Source organism: Convolutriloba macropyga, chromosome 12, assembly GCF_964194025.1.
Source record: "Convolutriloba macropyga chromosome 12, txConMacr16.3, whole genome shotgun sequence".
Taxonomy (NCBI): domain Eukaryota; kingdom Metazoa; phylum Xenacoelomorpha; order Acoela; family Convolutidae; genus Convolutriloba; species Convolutriloba macropyga.
In genome coordinates this window covers 37,613,231-37,632,692 of record NC_134479.1, presented here as the reverse complement: position 1 = coordinate 37,632,692, position 19,462 = coordinate 37,613,231, and the positions used below count along the sequence as shown (strand labels likewise).

General features: G+C 35.5%; 2 protein-coding genes and 1 pseudogene across 2 annotated transcripts; all 3 read left to right on the top strand.

Moving 5' to 3' along the window:
• Positions 1–278: 278 nt before the first annotated feature.
• Positions 279–1,348, top strand: LOC142351160 (WD repeat-containing protein 82-like). Its single transcript, XM_075403275.1, has one exon. The coding sequence runs from the start codon at positions 320–322 to the stop codon at positions 1,292–1,294; it is 975 nt and encodes a 324-aa protein (XP_075259390.1). The 5' UTR covers positions 279–319; the 3' UTR covers positions 1,295–1,348.
• Positions 1,349–1,729: 381 nt separating this feature from the next.
• LOC142350488 (leucine--tRNA ligase, mitochondrial-like) lies at positions 1,730–18,995 on the top strand. Its single transcript, XM_075402339.1, has 6 exons — positions 1,730–1,995; positions 7,458–7,648; positions 7,884–8,113; positions 10,194–11,899; positions 13,798–13,822; positions 17,813–18,995. Exons 1-6 carry the CDS (start codon positions 1,736–1,738, stop codon positions 18,767–18,769), a joined length of 3,369 nt encoding a protein of 1,122 aa, XP_075258454.1. The 5' UTR covers positions 1,730–1,735; the 3' UTR covers positions 18,770–18,995.
• On the top strand, positions 13,857–15,471 carry LOC142350912 (retinol dehydrogenase 12 pseudogene; annotated as a pseudogene).
• Positions 18,996–19,462: the final 467 nt, after the last annotated feature.

Genomic DNA, 19,462 nt, shown 5'->3' with positions numbered 1-19,462 from the left:
CCGAGTGAAGCGCAACCCGACCGCACACTAGAGATAATTTTCCACCGAACCAATTAGAGTAAAATGGAAAAATTTCATTTTCTTGTCGGCTAATATTCCTGGCTCCCGCTCATCTATTAAGAAAACACTAGTGTAGAACTGATCTGCGACTTTTCTGCTTTAGAACTGATCATAGGGCTTTGGCGAGAAAATTTATGGTAACTCATGTGAAGTACTTTTTATCTTGGAGCGGTAATTCAACCTTAATTTATCACCATGTAGTCGAAATCACTTACATAGTTGAGTTTTAGGTGTGGATTTGTAATTGTGTTTTAGAAAAATGAAGCTTAGTGACCAAGTTTTGAAGAAGTTTAAAGTTGCCAAAATTTTCAAAGAGAACACTGACAAAATCAATTCAATTGATTTTTCTGAAGACGGAACAACCTTGATTTCCAGCAGTGATGACGATTCGATTCAAATATATGATGTTGTAAAAGGAGTTCCTGGAAAAACTTTATTCAGTAAAAAATATGGAGTTGATATAATTAGGTACACTCATCAGGCCAATTGTGTCATCTATAGCTCAAACAAAATTGATGACACTCTTCGTTATCTGTCAGTTCATGATAACAAGTATATTCGATACTTCGGCGGTCATACCAAAAAGGTTGTGACTCTTTGTATGTCTCCGGTAGATGACACATTTCTGTCCGGATCGCTCGACAAAACAATTCGTCTCTGGGACCTCCGATCGACAAACTGCCAAGGATTAATGAATCTGCCTGGTCGACCAGTTGCTGCCTTCGATCCTGAGGGTCTAATATTTGCTGCGGGAATCAACTCAGAAATGATCAAGCTATACGATCTGAGGTCTTTCGATAAAGGTCCATTTTCAACTTTCAGACTTCAGCAAGACAAATCCTGCGACTGGACGGGCATGAAGTTCAGCAATGACGGAAAAATGATTCTTATCTCAACAAGTGGCTCGATAATACGTCTTGTTGATGCTTTCCAAGGTAACTTGTTGCAGACATTCACTGGGTTTAACAATGCGAGAAACGCACCTCTAGAGGCCAGTTTTACCCCAGATGCCCAATTCGTTCTGTCCGGATCAAGTGATGGTAAACTTCATGCGTGGTCGTGTGAAACAGGTGCCAAAGTTTGCACCATGGAAGGCAAGCAAACATCGACTATCTATAATGTGCAATTTAACCCAAAATATATGATGCTAGCTAGTACCTGCAACCAAATGAGTTTCTGGATTCCGGAAATTGACGATGATATGAATGCTGAATTGGGAGCTTTCAAAAAGTGATCCTAACTAAAAAAAATTACCAATCTGTTTCCTTTCCCATGTTGAGAATATTTTGCACCATTTTGCGCTGGTAAAGATATAGGTAGCGATTACAATGAATGCAATAATTTATGCCTCGCAGTTTATTCTCCGGTAAATTTTCTTGTAATTTGAAGGAAACAGATCAAATTAGTTGAAACTGTAAGTGTTGATAATCCTATATATCTGTTTTGTTAGAGCATTTGCCAGCATGGTTTTCATTTTTATTGTTTCTCCTGTATAAATTTATACGTTATCGTTTTCTAAACTTCTTATCTTTCAATTTTTCAATTGAAAATTTAATCTGTGGATACATTTTTGTACAAGTTTGTATAAAATTGTGCTTTTGTTGAAATGCGACTAGAATTCGGATCCTTTGCACGAATTTTATGGTTTTCCGGACTAATTCTATAGCATATTTCGATGTTCCTATTTCAGATAGCATGTATAGTAATGGGACTGTACGTTGCAAATTTACCGTCTCTCAGACTAGCGATGTCTGTGTGGCCGATGCAAAGAGTTTTTCACTTACGAAGCGTCTACAAACAAACAAAACTCTGGCCCGTTGATGTCGAAAACAATGGATATACCGACGAGCTACGCAAAGAAGTCGAGTCTTTTTGGGGTTTGGAGTTGAAGAAATATTTAGGAAGATATCACAGCGTTATGAGAAGTGGTGATGAGTAAGGGTGTGCGATTTTAACATAGAACACCAAAATTAGCAATAACTTTAAGAGGGCGCGCTTAGTACTCTGCGCTTCACAGAAAGTTCCAACACTACCCATAGACGATATTAACACGATCAGTTGAGAAGCTGTGACAAATTGTAAAATGAGACAGAATGTCGAAATTAGCGCGCTTTAAAGTCCGATGACTTGAAGACAAAAAGTTACTCGAAAAAAATCCCGTTTGCCGTGGATTTTTGGTTATAATAACCCTCACATTAAATGGTCATTGAATACAACTAAAAACCGAAAAAAACATGTATTTTTCGTGATTTTGAATCTTCTAAAAGTTTTATGTTCAGACAACTGGAATGAATGATTCCATCAATTAGATGAAAAGATGAACCTTTTTCGCCGAAAACATTTTTTGAAATCTTATTTTCAAGAATTCTAAAATCCGAATTTATAATTACTCAATTATAATTACTCAAAAGGAAGAAAATCAGTTTGGATGCAATTGCGCACAGCACAAAAGTTTCGATGAATTTTGAAGATAAAAGTATACACAACTTTTTAATTGACGCTCTGTAAGTGTTTTGTTTACATAACCAACAAATAAAGATTGAAAGATGATTACAATTTTTCCATTGATGTACAGAGAAAGCAATAACAAATCTGCATTGTCAATCAAATCTCTTTTATTCGTTTTTTTCATCTTCGTAATTTTATGAAATAATTTTTTCTTCCAATATTTTAACATTTGAAAGCCCTCTATATTTCTTTGAGTAAAGTTTTTTCTTTTCTCAGCAAATATAAGCTGAGCGCTTTGGCGTAGCTCCATGCTCTGCCTCTGTGGCGCACGGCTCTATGCGCCGGCTCCCTGCGTCAATAGGTACCATTGTAGAGAAAGCAAGGCTGTTGTGCTAAATGTTTCTATATATTTTCAATTCTTATTCAAAATCACTACACATAATATTTTGATGCCTATTTATCATATCTATTTTGATTATAATTCTGGTGCTTGTCACTTTCTCTATATTTTGCTTCTGGTGCTTTAATTTTTGACTACTCTCAGGATTTATAAATATATATAGGAGTTGACTTGCTGCTACCGAATTAACCGACTACCATTTTAGGGGAGGGGCTTTCTTTTAGTTGACCTCTTTTTTATCGGCAATGCTTCAAAACTGCACACAAAATCATGAAAGAAAAGGATACTAATCATTTGAAAGGCAGTAAATGTTAAAACGTAGTGCAGTGCTTCAAAAGGAAAAGTGAATTCGAACACCTTTTAATTAGAACGAAACTATTCAAATTGTAAAAAAAAGTTGACGGATCTTGTGTTCTAGTGAATAACGTCATTGAGAGTCAGTGACGTATTGATGTATTTTCATTTATAACAAATGCAGAAGTCACATTCAGCTTAAAATCTTAAAACCGAAATAGTGAAGTGAAACATATAGAAATTAATCATAATTAATAGCCGCCGTCAGCCTCTGACTCAGCTTGACTTATCTCACTCACTCTTTCAACTTAATGGATTTTAAATTCTTTCACGCATTGACTTACGCAATGTAGCGAATACGGTCAAAGTCAACAAAGCAAAATCAAAAGATCAAAACAAACAGGATAAGCATATAAAGCGCGGTCATTCAGTCATTGTGCTTTAGGTTATCAAAGTTCATTTAAGCGATTGCTAGCTGCCATTAGTATTATGCTTGATGGCGTTCAGTTTAAAAGCAGAATTACGAGTAATTTTAGAATCTAACCGAATAAGCAGAATTTGCACAACAAATAAATTTTTTTTTGACTCGTAGAAAAATTCTGTCAATTTCTCTCCTATTTTTTTCTTCTGTTTCAATCCCAATGTGGGTCAAGCGGGTCAACGGCGTCTGTTTTCTGGCAATTTAGCGGCTATGTTTATTAAGCAAATCAGATTTATCAAACTTTTTCGATCCTTTTCAGCAGCTTAAGAATAACCGAAGCAGCCAGGGCATTGATGCGTTTAACTGAAACGCTTTAAAATGGGTGAATTTTTTAAAAACACATTGCTGTCAATGGGCTCATAGCGGCCTGGAGCTCACCCTGTAGTTCTGATTTCTAAACAAAATTTGTCATGCAGTGATTTAATGGGCAGTGCCTAACCAATTTTGTTCTAACATAGATGCAACAGTTGGAGAAAATATTGATTTCGAAATTTAAAATAAACTCTCAATTCTAAAAAAAATTTGAAAAAAGTGGAACTATTCTTTTAAACCGGAGAAAATTAACAAAGTTTGGCTCTGAGCAGATTTTGGTATGCTAATAAAATAAAACTCTATAAAATAAAAGACTGTGTTTATTTTGTAAAAACGGAAAACGAATATCAAAATTTTTATAAACCTCAGTTGTTTGTTTTCCACCATCTAATTTTTTTCCTGATTGTTAACTAACTTTAATTTTTTCGAAAGTCGATATAAAGTTCTGAAGATGATGAACGTACTCCTTGAATATCCCAACGCTTACAAAAACGGAAGAAAATTGACAAAAAATTGTAAGCAAAATTATAATTTTCTTTTAACTTGGGTTAATGTTTTTTTTTCTCCCACTGACACATTAGCATGACATAGTTTTCTATTAACTCCTCTAAACGTGAAATCGGGAAAAACTGGTACAATTCATTGAGTGCCTCAGCATGGAGTAACAATTTGGTGAAATTGTTAGAGCTATTTTTCCCTAAAAATATATTTTTAATTTTTTAATTTAGACCTTTGTTGCTGCTAAGAGCCCTTGTTTTGAAGATCTAACCTAATTTGGACTGATAACAAATTTTGTTTTTTCCCGGGTGACGAAGGTTACCTTAAAGACAATGCAACAAACAGTAAGGACAGCCGATTTCGAAAAATATTTCCGAGCATCAGAAGCAATTTATGTTTTATAAAGAGTTTTAACGAACTCCAGTATTGCTGTTTAAGAAAATAATTCTTAATAATTCTTGGATCTGGATCGGCGTCGATGCTATAAAGAAGCAGAAACTCAATGAATGTTTTTAATAAACGCCAAGCAGTGTTATGCCTTGATGGCTTCAAAATGTGTCTTTCGTTTTGTTCTAAATCGGAAAAACTTTGTTAAAATTCTATTTTACCGATTGCTGCTCTTTTGGTAAGTTTTACTTGAGTCATTATGCAAAATTGCTGTTCTTCTAACTGATAAAAGTATCTCAGAGCCCATTTGCATTTGGCGCCTTTAGTTTTTAAAATAGCCGCCGTCAGGCTCTCAAACGGCTATTATTCAATTATTTAATTTCAGCTAATTTAATTTCTTTCAATGCTTTCCGAAAAATTCTAAGCGATTAAATTACTCGAATTAAGAGGTGGTTTAAAAGCAGTTCAAGCTTTGAGGGAAATGACCAATAATTTTTTTTGTTCCAATAGAGCTGAATTTATATCTATGCCTCTTTGTAAAGTGATAGAAGTTATCATCAATTTGGCGCTTCCCTTCACTTCACGGAAGTTAGACATTATTAATAGCCGCCCTCATCTTCTCAGCCGGCTATTATAGCGCTCCTATTTTTTTACATTTCAAAGAAATTGAATTGTTTTGGGGCGTTGTCTTTGTTTTGGGATCTGTTCACAGATTTTTAAAGTTTTGATGTCAAATTGGAGTAGTGATTTTGGTCACGCCGAAACAGGAAGTTGAGTGGTTTTGAGACGTGAAATTTTTGATCACGTTTTTCATTTACATAAGTCACGTTTCACTTCTGGCTTCTTTCACTCACTGTTTCAACTGAATGGTTTTTAAATTCATTCATTCAATGAATTACGCAAGATAGTGAATACAGTCAAGGTCAAAAGAACGAAATCAAAAGAGACGGGATAAACCGATAAAGCCCGGTTATTAAGTCATTGAGAATTAGGTCATCAATGTTCATAAGAGTGTTTGCTAGCTGACATAGGTATTAAGCTTATTAGCTTTCAGTTTAGAAGCTGAATTAAGTATAGCTTTCGAATCCAACTGAAATTGCACGCCGAATTAAAACTTTTTGTCACTTAAAAAAATAGAAAAAAAAATTGGTCAATTTATCTCTTTTCTTCTTTTTCTGTTTCAATCCCGATATGCATGACGCGCGTCAACGGCAGCTATTTGCCGGCAATCTGCCGGCTATGTTTGAAAATTTTTAATGCTTTATTTCGAAGAAATTAAATTTCAACAATTTTGTTAATCATTTTTTTTTCTCATTTAACCTCTACGCTTAGTACTGGCACGACCAAATAGCGCATTTAACCTAGTCTGCAAGCTTGTGAGGGAAAGTCCTCGGAAAATTATTATAAACAAAATAATTAGATTTAAAGCCGTATCATCTTGCTCAGTAAGAAAATGTTTGGTTATTTAAAAAGTCTCGTTTGCTTCACGAATGATTGGATTTAGGCTGTTAAAATTTGCATTTCAAGGGCTTTCATTTTCTTTGAATTGTAGGTCAGGGCTTGTACTGCTGTGTTTTTATACTTCGTCGGACAATAATTTATTTTGCTTGACTTGAGTTCACGGCTTGCTCAACATTTTACGTGAAATGTTTTGACTTTTCTAGGCTATTTTTAGTCTTTTCTGCTAAAAGTGCTTTCTAGAAGAAATTGCTGTGCAAAACAATCTAGAATCAACACTGTTGGCTTAAACGAAATCATAAACAGAAGTTGGATGAAGAACAATTTAAAAGCACGATACTGGAAATTTGGTCTTAGAAGTAATCATTACCATCTGAGATGCTTATTGGTTTTAATACTAATTCCTGTATCCTCTGATTATGGAATAAGACTATGTCTATCTACAAAATGAAATCAAAATAGTGCGTTCGCACATTAAAATATTTTGTACAAAAGTTTTTTTTTCACTTTTGTCCGTTCTTTCAATTCCAACCGGGCTTTAGGGAATCAATCGCAGTAATCTGTGTTTCTCGGCTATGTTTGTTGATTGTTAGTTTCAATTTTTGTTACATCAAATTATTATTTTCTTAATCGTTTCAAGTTTTTCGTTAAAGATCTGCTACCGGGCTTTTAAAAGTTCTTGCTTCGATTCTGCTTTTATAAGAGTAAAATGAAGGTTAACTTTTGGTACGCATGTATTATAATTTGAAAAATTATAGTTTTTAAGATTCAAACAGAATTATCATTTTTATGCCTCGGAAATTTACCTTCTGAGCTCTGCGCGGTGAGAAATACAATTAAGTTTTTTTGTTCTGCCGTTTAGTTTTTTTGTTCTGCCGTTTTTTTTGTTCTGCCGTTTAGTTTTTGTGTTCTGCCGTTTAGTTTTTGTGTTCTGCCGTTTAGTTTTTTTTTGTTCAGCTGTTTTGTGGAGCGAACATTGTGCAAACGCTTAGTACCTGGACTCCTCTTTATTTGGTTTCCATCTGTTTAAATTTGGGGATAAGAGAGGGGTGGACGAACTTCAAAGTTGCATGTTTTTCATATTTAGTCAATCGCACTCCCTGATCACTGTTAAAATAGGCGCCGTTCGAAGTGCTACTGCCTCTCTATGTTTCCATATCCCTCAGGAAACTTGCACATGGGTCACGTGAGAGTATACACCTTGAGTAATCTTTTTGCCCAGTTCTACAGGATGAAAGGCTATGACGTCATTCACCCCATTGGATGGGACGCGTTTGGGTTGCCGGCAGAGAATGCTGCAATCGAGCGAGGTTTTATTTCCTGAAATGTCACTAATTTTGTAGGGTCGAATATTTAACTTTCCGGAAGTGTTGATTTTGCCCCATTTTTGAGCATTAATATACCATCATTGTAACTAACCTGCTGGTTATTGGCATTTGAATTCTAGCAGTACAGTTAATTTTGGTTCTTATTGGTGATCAAATGATAATTCGGATTTATGGGATTCCTGTTTGTCACTGATAATGAAGCAAATTTGGGATTTAGGAGTTGATACAGCTACATGGACGAGAACCAACATCGATTCCATGCACTCACAATTGGACCGACTTGACCTCTGTTTGGACTGGTCCAGAGATGTGGTGACCTCAGATCCAAGGTACTATAAGTGGACGCAGTGGTTGTTTCTGCAGATGTTTAAAGCTGGCTTGGCTTATCAGGCAAATTCGACTGTCAATTGGGATCCGGTCGATAAAACTGTGCTGGCCAATGAGCAGGTAAATTTTTTGTTGAAATAAATTTGATCGAGTTGATTATGAGGATGATTCTTATTAATAGCCGCCCTCATCTTCTCAGCCGGCTATTATAGCGCCCCTATTTTTTTTACAATTCAAAGAATTTGAATTGTATTGGGGTGCTGCCTTTTTTATTACAATTCAAAGAATTTGAATTGTATTGGGGCGCTGTCTTTTTTTTAAGATCTGTTCACACATTTTCATGATTTTTGAAGTCAAATTAGAGTAGTGATTTTGGTCACGCCGAAACAGGAAATGGAGCGAAAAAGCGTGTGGTTTTGCGGCGTGAATTTTTTTCGCTCTAATTTTAAAGTAGAGTGAGAAAACGGTGTTTGAACAAAAATTCGGTTTCTCGGTAGTGGTTTTTTTGTTCACATGCGGCAATTTCACTCTGATTTTGACTGTTTTTTTTTCGATTTTTCGAATCGGATTTATTTCTAAATGGTTTTCCCAATCCATTCACAGCCATTCTAGGCCTTGTGTTTTGTTTGATTTAAATTTTCATTTCTCGCTAGTGGTTTTTTGTGTTAACATGCTGCATTTTGACATTGATTTTCTGTTTTTTTTTCTTATTTTTTATCTGATTTTTTAAAAAATTATTTTCTCAATTAATTCATAGTCCATTCTAGGTCGTTTTTTCTGTTTAGTCAATGAAAATTCTTTGAATTGTACGTCAGGACTTGTCCTGCTATTTTTTTTAAGATCTGTTCGCACATTTTCATGATTTTTGAAGTCAAATTGGAGTAGTGATTTTGGTTACGCCGAAACAGGAAATGGAGCGAAAAAGCGAGTGGTTCTGCGGCGTGAATTTTTTTCGCTCTAATTTTAAAGTAGAGTGAGAAAAAGGTGTTTGAACAAAAATTCGGTTTCTCGGCAGTGGTTTTTTGTTCACATGCGGCAATTTCACTCTGATTTTTACTGTTTTTTCGGTTTTTTGGGTCAGATTTTTTTCTAACTGGTTTTCCCAATCCATTCACAGCTCATTCTAGGCCTACTTTTTTGTTTGAATTAAATTTTCATTTCTCGCTAGGGTTTTGTTCACATGCGGCATTTTGATATTGATTTTCTGTTTTTTTTTTCTTATTTTTTTGTTCTGATTTTTAAAATGGTTTTTTGATTTCACTCATAGTCCATTCTAGGTCTAGTTTTCTGTTTACTCAATGAAAATTCTTTGAATTGTACGTCAGGACTTGTCCTGCTATGTTTTTTTACTTCGTCGAATAAAAAAATGTTTCGCTTTATCTCATTTTGCCGCTTTTTCAACATTTTGCGTGATATCTTTTTGACTTCTCTAGGCTAGTTTCTCTCTTCTCTCATTCTGCTAAGAGTGATTTTGAACATCAGTTGCTCAGCAAAGCAATTCAAAATGAACAGAGTCAGTATAAAAAATTGAAGTCAGAAGTAGAAACGGGATAAACCCATAAAGCCCAATTTTAGATGCCCGCTATTTGAACGTCGTTCCTATGAGTCTTAATGACCATCTCTAATGCTTATCGGTATTGATAGTAGCCCCTGGAGCCCCTGAAACAGAAGTACGGTATGTTCAACTACGAAATGCCATCAAAATAAATCGGACTTAAAAAATGTTTTTGTACAAAAATCTTTTTTTTTCAATATCTTCTATTCTTTCAATCCCAATCATGCTTATTGGAATGAACGGCGGCTATTTTCTGGCAATCTGCCGGGTATGTTTTTTGTTCTTGTGGTAAAATTGCTTAATCTCAATGGAGCCAATTTAATTGTTCTCATTTGACATCTAACAAGGCTTATGTTTTCGTCAGTTCAAAGTGCCGGGTATCGTCAGTTCAATCTGCCGGGTATGTTTTAAATTTATATCTTATTTCTTACAAGATTGTGTGAAGGTATGACCTTAGCAAAATTTGTCTTCGCTTTGTACCTCAATAGGAACCTTAATTTCTGAGCCTATGTACAATATTATATGTCTTGGCGCATAGCTTGCTGCACGGCAACTTTAAGTTTGCTCTATATTGTGATTTTGTGCACTATATGATATCAGTAAGTTCTTGTGCTTAGCGGTGTAAGGAAAAAATAACCTTTTTAGGTTGATGATCAAGGAAAGTCATGGAGATCAGGCGCTGTTGTCCAGAAGCGAAGACTAAAACAATGGTTCTTAGCTGTTTCTCGCTACTCAAAATCACTGCTGGAAGGTACCGAAAATCTCCCATTATGGCCCAAACATGTGAAGGAATTACAACGTCAGTGGATTGGAAAAGATGTAGGAGTATCGTTTGTTTGCGATGTTGTTAATAGTACAAACGAAATTATTGACACGATAACTATCTTTTCACACCAACCGGAAACGGTTGAAAACTGTACATCAGTTCTGGCAAGTCGTGATAACTTCTTACTTGGACAACATTGTAAAGTACGAAACCCTCTAAATGGAACGTTAATGAATGTTACTTTGTGGGATCATAAAAATCAAAGCGAAAGCGATCGAGTAATTTTTGAAACTGAGAAAAACTTTGCCAAAACAAAGGGTGAGAAGTTAAACAGCCAGGTAAATACCTCAACTTTGGAGCAATTTGCGAGCTCTCGAAAATCGCTCAACTGTTTTGTGTCAACTAGTAAGGTGAGAGATTGGCTTATTTCAAGGCAAAGGTTCTGGGGCGCGCCGATACCAATTGTACATTGCGAGTGTTGTGGCACAGTTCCTGTTCCGGAAAGTGACCTGCCAGTTTTATTGCCCGAAAGAGAGCCGGGTAAAAATGTATTGTCGGATTACAATAGCTGGGTGGAAACTTCCTGTCCAAAATGTGGAGGAAAGGCTAAAAGGGAAAGCGATACAATGGATACCTTTGTGGACTCTTCATGGTATTTTTTACGCTATCTGGATCCAAATAATGATTTGAAAATTTATGATCAGAAAAATGAACAGAAATTTATGCCTGTTGATCTGTACATTGGAGGCATTGAGCACGCAAGAATGCATCTGCTCTATGCGAGATTTATCATGCACGTTTTGTATGACCTTAAGCAAGTTTCGCACAAGGAGCCGTTTTCAAACTTACTGTGCCAAGGTTTGATGCTGAGCCAGTCATATAAAATAGAATCCAGTGGGCAATATGTAAGTCCCGAATGGGTTTCTGAAAACAAAACTAATGAACTTGTTCTCACTAAAACGGGCGAAAGAATTGCGACACAGTATGAAAAAATGAGCAAATCAAAATACAATGGTATAAACCCGGACGATTTAGTTGAAAAATATGGTTCTGATACTGTTAAATGTTACGTCTTGGACAATGTTAACCCGATGAAAGAAATCTTCTATAACCCTAGAAATATGATGGGTGTTATACGCTGGAGAAATCGGTTATGGATTTTGGTAACTAACTTTATCAACTATCAATCGAAACAAGTTCGAGCTAAATCTCGGTACGTACAGTCAAAGAAAGAAGTTCCAATAGAAAGAGTATGGGATCAAAGAAATAAAGCAGTTGTTTCTTTTCAAAATATGAATTGTTTTGAAGTCGACGAGTTAAGACCTGACAAGACAATGCGACAAACTCAAGCCTTAACAAACATGTTGAAAACATTTGACGTGTCATTTTACGAAAATTCGATTTTTCAAAGAAGCTTGTTAGATTTGGTAATTATGGTATCGCCGTTTATGCCTCTTGTCTGCTCAGAAATTTGGTCAGGTTTGGCTGATAATGTTAATTCTGGCTTGAAAAGAGAAACTTGTTATGATTTCAGTAAAGATGTGTTACAACAGAGTTGGCCTATTGAAGTGAAAATTTCAGATTTGTAAATCAACGAGATGTAATTTTGTGATATGAAGTAGCCTAAATAAAATTTCTATCAATATCTACTCCTTTGTTTGAAATATTCAGCTGCATCTCCGTTGTTGCCCATTGTTCCGTCCGCCGCATTAATGGTAGGAACTATATGCTCATGGAAGTTTTTGCTCACTCAATTTTGCCCGATTAATTTCTTACTCGCAGTGTGCGAGTTACATCTTGAGAAAGCGCAGAATTTTTTAGTTGTGGAACAATTTATTTTCAACAATTTTTACAGTTTTTGAGGAGCTATCAGGTTTTTATTTTCAGATATTTTTTACGCCCTTTGGAGCAAATTATATTAGTGTATTGTTATGTGGGAGAAGGAATATTGGACGAAAACTAGATTAGGTGTACGGAATTCTTATAGTCATTAGGCCACAATCGTGAATTAATGTTTTGTGGAAATTAGGCGAATACCAATTAAAATACTTAAAAAGAGCTACGTCAAGATCCACTCGATGTTATAAAGTTTCCCTAGCAGTATTCTTTACATGAAAATGAGTTGCTAAAAGTGCATGTAAAATGCATCATTTTTTGCGATGTTTCGCATCTATTTTACTCATGTCATCACAGCTGATGATTTGGATTTGTTACGGGAAAATAGGGAATGTTTAAAATTGCTTATCAATACCTTTAATATAACTTATAAAATGCGCCGAAAATTAGGCTAGTTGGAGTTAAACCAGGGCGTGAAAATGCTGAAAATTTGAAAACTCTGGTCAAGCTTTGTTTGTTTTTGAGCGCAACTTCTCTATGAAGACTATAAGTGTTCGATTATTGGTGTTCAGAATCTAAGGGCATGTCATTTATTCAACACAAATCTTCCAGATCTGACAGGCCAATAGGCTTCAAAGAAACGTAGTCAAGTGGTGCCTTGAAGCAGTTGAAAGATACTTATGGTACAACGCCGATTTTATTGCACCTCCTTTTTTGGGTGTGTTTATTGGTATTCGCCTAATTTCACAAAAACTTCAGTCCCTGGTTTTCGCCTAATGGCTACAAAAATTTCATTCGCCCAATTGATTTATCACTGAATAATTCTATGCCCCGCTAAGTTTGTTTTGATGTATAACAAACGTTAAATCAGAAATTAGCGGGCTCCAAAATTTTCCTCCGTTAATTCGACTAATTGTTTTAACAGTTCTGAAGTAATCCAGTAATTTGAAATCCTCCTGTGTTCATGGTTTTTCTAGAGACTTTCTGATTTTCTCCTGTGAGATATATAGAATCCTAATAAAAAAGGTGAGCTAATCGTTGTCTTCTAAAATGTTTTTTTTCCAAATCATATTGCCGCAAATAGTTGGCTACTATTTACTTAGAAAGGGATCCAGGAGCTTTTAGGCGATTGTAGTATGGCTAAAAGACTATTATAATACCAAAAATATGTTTTTTAATGTCGGAGTTGTCTGCTTGCGCGAGCCCACCAAAAAACTACCTGCAGCTTTCAACTTTGCTATATTATAACCTCTGACTGTAGAATATTTGTTTTGAAGCCGCTAACATCAAAAACTAAGTAGCAACTTTCACTATTTTTCCAGTTATGAAAATTTTATGTGTATAGGTCATTTTATCTGTAAAGGTCATTTTTAGTTTGTGAAATATGCATTTTTTGTTTTAATGTTTTTCCATTCGCCTGTTGAAAAGTCGTGAATGATGGAAACAATTTCGAATCAACCAAGCGATTTTATCCTGAAGTCAGGTAAATATTAGTCATTTCCAAATCTTGATATCATTAAATGTAAAAATGAAGAGAATTATTGCGTTTGTTGCTATATTTGATCTCGTGATAATACTGGTTTTATAGCTGATAAACTAGTTGATACTTTGTTCTGTTTGATCTAAGTTGAATGTAAACATTTCTAGAGCACACAGTTTGGACTCAAAAGTGGTAGGTAAGATTAGCGCAAACTATCCATTCCAGCTTGCTATAATTGACAGTATATTTCAGATAACTAATAGTGTAATTTATTTTAACTAACGTTCTGTAATGATTGCTGACGAAGTTGTGGAAGCCAAAAATGCATATCTCGACCGAGAAAAGTATAATCTAAAAGACCGTATCGTCCTGATCACTGGATCAAGTGCTGGCTGTGGTAAAGAAACAGCTCGCGACTTGGCCCTTCGAGGAGCTACAATCATAATGGCCAATCGCGACCTTGAAAAGACTAACCGAGTCATTGCTACTCTGCGTGAACAAGAAGGAGCTGAAAATCTTCCTGAAGAGCGATTCGTTGTGAAGAAATTAGACCTTTGTGATCTTGATAATGTGAAACAATTTGCTGAGGAAGTAAAGAACGAGTATCCTGTCATTGATATTTTGATCAACAACGCGGGTAAAATGGGTGGTCCGAGGCAAGTCACCCAAGATGGCTTTGAATCTCAATTTCAGACAAATCATTTAGGTCATTTCTTGCTAACTCATTTACTTATCGACAATATTGTCAACTCCACCAACAAACCAAAAGTCATCAATTTGTCTTCGAGCGCTCATACTAATGGCAAGGCGACGTTTATCGATGACTTACACTCTCAGAACTCTTACACTCAGCAAGGTTTCGGTACATACTGCAACACAAAGCTAATGAACATATTATTTACCAAAAGTCTGGCCGCAAAATATGCCGGAAGGCTAAATGCCTACGCTGTACATCCAGGTTTTGTCAACTCGGAGCTTGGTCGGTCAAGTAAGCTCGCGGGTTGGATCTACTTTTTTACAGGGTTTATGGGAAAGACTGAGCGCCAAGGTGCCTTGACAACTATCTATTGTGCTGTTAGCAAGAAAGCTGAAGAAGAAACAGGGTCTTATTACGCAGATTCGAAGGTCAAGGAGCCGTCAGCAACGGCACATGATCCTGAACTTGGTCAGAAGTTATGGGAGAGAAGCTGCGAGTTGTTGAATATTGAATGGGATGTTTAATTTGTTTGTGAATATTGAGCTGTGTTTAAAGCTGTTTCCTAGAAAAACAACCAAGATTCAAAGTTTCTTCAGCTATGCATTGGTCAATGTAAGAATAACTGTCGTGACTGCGTTAACTTGAGTCTAAAAAATAGCGAAATTATTAAGCATTTGGATGCTTACTGAAACCAGGTTTATTTTTAATGGTAAGCTTGTTCGTTGATGTTTTATTTCTAATAGATTGCATCAAGATTACGATTGTGTTGGAACTCCGTAATTTTTTAAAGTTAATTTTGGGGCGCTCGACGGCATTGTGTCGGATATATGGCTAATAAATCTTGATGACTAATTGCTGATATGTTGCAGAAGTAAACAGGAAAAGTGGGAATTTAAGTTGTTTTTGAAAAAAAGAGAGAAGCAGTTTTGTGTACTGTATACTGACGTGTGCTGTAATGTGCTGCTAATTAATGTACATATTTGCAACGCTTTAATGTTGTAAGAAAGTCTACTTGTCTATTTTCCAATTAAAAAGAGGCGTTTCATATTTCAGATTATTCTTGTGAGTAGAATATTTCCACTTAATTCTAATTATTGACAATTGTGAGATATGTCCTTGTAATTTAATTTATTTTAAGAAATTTTTTTTTTATTTAAGCCGCTGCTTTTAATCGCATGCAGAACAGAAACTAATTTTCACGTGTTCTTGATAAGATGGGTCTGAGTTCAGTTGATAGTGTTCTAACTTCACAAACGTACAATTTTGTTGATTTAATGCTTTTTATGGATTGAAATTGGTATAATGGTAAGACCTTCAGTTAATTATACCTTCTTGGGAGAATCATAAAATTTTTTGTTCCGGCGTGGGCTTTTGCTTCGTTCTATTATTTTTACCCTCGAAATGTTCATCAAAGACGAGTGCTATCATTTACAATTCCCCGCTGAGTATGATCTTACAGCCTAAACCGAATTTTGTTAATCAGAAGGCAAAGAGTTGTCATATTTTCATATTCCTCTTAATACTTTTGGGAAAAGTTAACTTTCGGAAACAGCGCTTTCTGAGAAAAAAGATCCACGCGCAAAAATCTGGTTATTCACTCTGTGAGGTTTCAGTTTGCTCTAAATTTTCAATTTGATTGTATCTGAGTCAGCACTCGGAACCTTATTTTGTAAGCAGCGCAATTGCGTTCAAAAACATTGTGATTAATAAATTTAGGGCCCGTCGGAAAATAAAACTCTTATAAAGGTGGAATTGAGTAAAACTTGTTGATAAGAACCTGGGGAGGGGATATTAGGCGAAAACTCGATCAGGCTAACAAAATTTTTGTAGCCATTAGGCAAAAATCCTGAACTGAGGTATTGTGGCAATAACGCGAATAGCAATTAAAACACTTAAAAGAGGTACTTAAAAATCCACTCGATATTATAAAGTTGTTTAGTGTCCCTAACATTTGTCTACATGTAAGAGTTGTTAAAAGTACATGCAAAATTTATCCTTGTTTTCAATTTTTTCCATCTCTTTTTTGTACTTTTTTCGGTCATCATGGCCAATAATTTTGGTTTTCAAAAAAGGTAACAGGGAAAGAATGATAAATGTTTTGATAAACTTCTGTTCATTTTTTGATTTTTTCAGCTATTTTCCTGTGAAGCCAATTATTAAATTGTTTTAGTCACTTAATTGCATTTATTACCCAGCCGATATTGCAGTACCTCCTTTAAATGATTAAATTGGCATGCGCCTTATTTTAGCAAAACCTTAAATCTGAATTTTTGCCTCATGACAACCAAAATTCTTTTCGCCTAATCATACGCCCCTATCAAATAAAAGAAAACATAGTTCTTCAATAATTGTGCAGTTAGTGATATTTCTGCAACCTGTTCTTAGAAATTGATTTTCGAAGCAGTAATACAGAGGAATACCCCAAATAATTTATGTAGCTATTCACTATCCAATAGTTAACATTTATTGTAAAACATAATTTCCGAGAAAATTTTGTCTATTGCGCATGCATTAATGGTTTTTTGCTATCTGTTTTGGTTAAAAGCGGAATCCTTATTATCATAAACATATTTTATTTTCAATGAATGAATGCAATGGTGAAATATATCGATTAATTTTTTTTTCAATTGTGTTTGCACAATTCTTTTCTCTATGTTTCTCTTATAATGTACGAGAAGTATGTTATCAAGGAATATTTCTATTGAGTCTCGAGTTTTTTTTGGAATGAATTATACTACAAAATATTTGGCCGTCTTTTGGTTTCTTTTTTCTTCGTTGTTTGTTTGCTGACGAACTGTGACGTTACGCTCGGTTCAGTTGTCGGCTTTTCTACTTGTTCACATTTTTTTGCATGAACAACGTGCGTGGTCATTTTTCACACTTGCTGACTCAATTTTTTGTTCATTTACTTGAATAATTTTTTTCTGTATGCGTGTTCTGTATTTGGAGAAGTTCAAGTCAGCAAAGGCTATCTCAAACTATTTGAAGGAAAATTTTTTAGATCTATCTTTCCTCCTTACTTTTAGACTTAAGTGAATTTCACACTTGATGCATTTTTCGCACTTCAATTTTTTGTTCATTCACTTGAATAATATTTTTGTTGTCTCGTAACTTGTTTCACTCTCAATATGAATCTCCTTCTCTTCCTATCTCTTTATTTCTTTCTTTCTATCTTTCTTTCCCATCCAAACTCACTTGTGTTCTGTTCTGTATTTGGAGAAGTCCAAGTCAACAAAGGCTATCTCAAACTATTCGAAGGAAAGTTTTTTTTAGGTCTATCTTTCCTCCGTATGTTGAGACTTAAGTGCAAGAAGCTCCAGGTCTACGAGTTTTCGATAGTTTTTACGCAACCTACTAATATTTCCATTGATTTAATGCTTAACACAGCAGTAAAAGTTAATTCTTAAATTTTTGTTTGTCGCCAGATCCCAGTATTTGCAATTGTATGAGAACAATATCTGCGTTAGATATAATGTTTTAGTTAGATTAGTTTATTTATTGATATAATGGCTGGGGATTCTGAAGCGACCGACGCTTATCTGAATAGAGAATTGTACAGACTCGATGGGAGAGTTATTCTAATTACTGGATCAAGTGCTGGCTGTGGTAAAGAAACGGCTCGCGACTTGGCCCTTCGGGGAGCTACAATAATAATGGCCAATCGCGACCTTGAAAAGACTAAGCGAGTCATTGCTGCTCTGCGTGAACAAGAAGGAGCTGATAATCTTCTTGAAGAGCGATTCGTTGTAAAGAAGTTAGATCTTTGTGATCTTGAAAATGTGAAACAATTTGCAGAAGAAGTTAAGAAAGAGTATCCTGCCATTGATGTTTTGATAAACAACGCGGGTAAAATGGGTGGTCCGAGGCAGGTCACAAAAGATGGATTTGAGTCTCAGTTGCAAACGAATCATTTAAGCCATTTCTTGTTGACTTATTTGCTTAGGGATAACCTTCTGAACTCGCGAAACAAACCAAAAGTTATCAACTTGTCATCGAGAGCTCATGAAAATTCCAAAGCTACCTTCATTGATGATTTGCAGTCGGAACGATCGTACGCTATGGATGGTATCATTCCGTACTCTAACACCAAACTGATGAATATTTTGTTTACTAAAGTGTTAGCTGCTAAGTATGATGGCCGACTGAACACGTATGCGGTGCATCCTGGTTATGTGAACTCTGAGCTCATGCGCTCGAGCAAACTTGCTCAATGGATTAACTTCTTCTTTAGGTTTTTGGGGAAGTCAGAACGCGATGGTGCCTTAACAACAATCTACTGTGTTGTTAGCAAGAAGGCAGAGGAAGAAACTGGGTTGTATTACGCAGATTCGAAAGTTAAGGAGCCAAATAAGGTTGCTGAGGACCCGCAGCTTGCTGAGAATTTGTGGCAGAGAAGTTGTGAGCTGTTGAATATTCAATGGGATTGTCCTGACGATACTTAAAAAATTGTCTGCGTTCTCTATTAAACAGCAGCAAGATCGTCTAATTTTGATTCGCTGTTTTTGAGTGTGACGTTGTATGCGTTGCTGCAAGGTTGTAAAAGATTTTCATTAAATTGATTAGGAATCATGATACATATGAATGTACTTATTTTCTTAAATTGCTTCAAATTGTTTTCATATCAGATCAGTAGTTTTACATAAATTTAGATAATCCTTTGAATGTGAAGAGTTGTTTTGAATTAATTAGCATGAGTTTTGTAATGTGCCATAAGTTGTTCATCATCAGCTTTTAGGCCAGCTCTCCTGTAATCAGTTTCAGAAGCTTAGCAACGAAAATCGTCTTATTTCTCAGAATTAAAACAATATGTACTGAGAGAACGCTCCGATACCGATTTTGATATCGATCACCAAGCCTCTGATTTTGATATGGGATTATTGTTAAAGGGAATTCGTTATAGACGAAAAAAAATGAATTTATGCTGTGTGTCGTATTTAAGAAATCTGACAGTAAGCCAGAATTACATACAATTTATCGAAAATCGAATTACATACAATTAATCGAAATGGCCGAGAATGGGGAACTACGACACTCACTCAGGCTGAGTTATTTACTGATCTCCTTAAAAAGTTTATTATAGCTGCGAAGCTGTAAGCTGAGCGCAGCTATATTGCGGTGCTCTTGGTTTTTTTAAT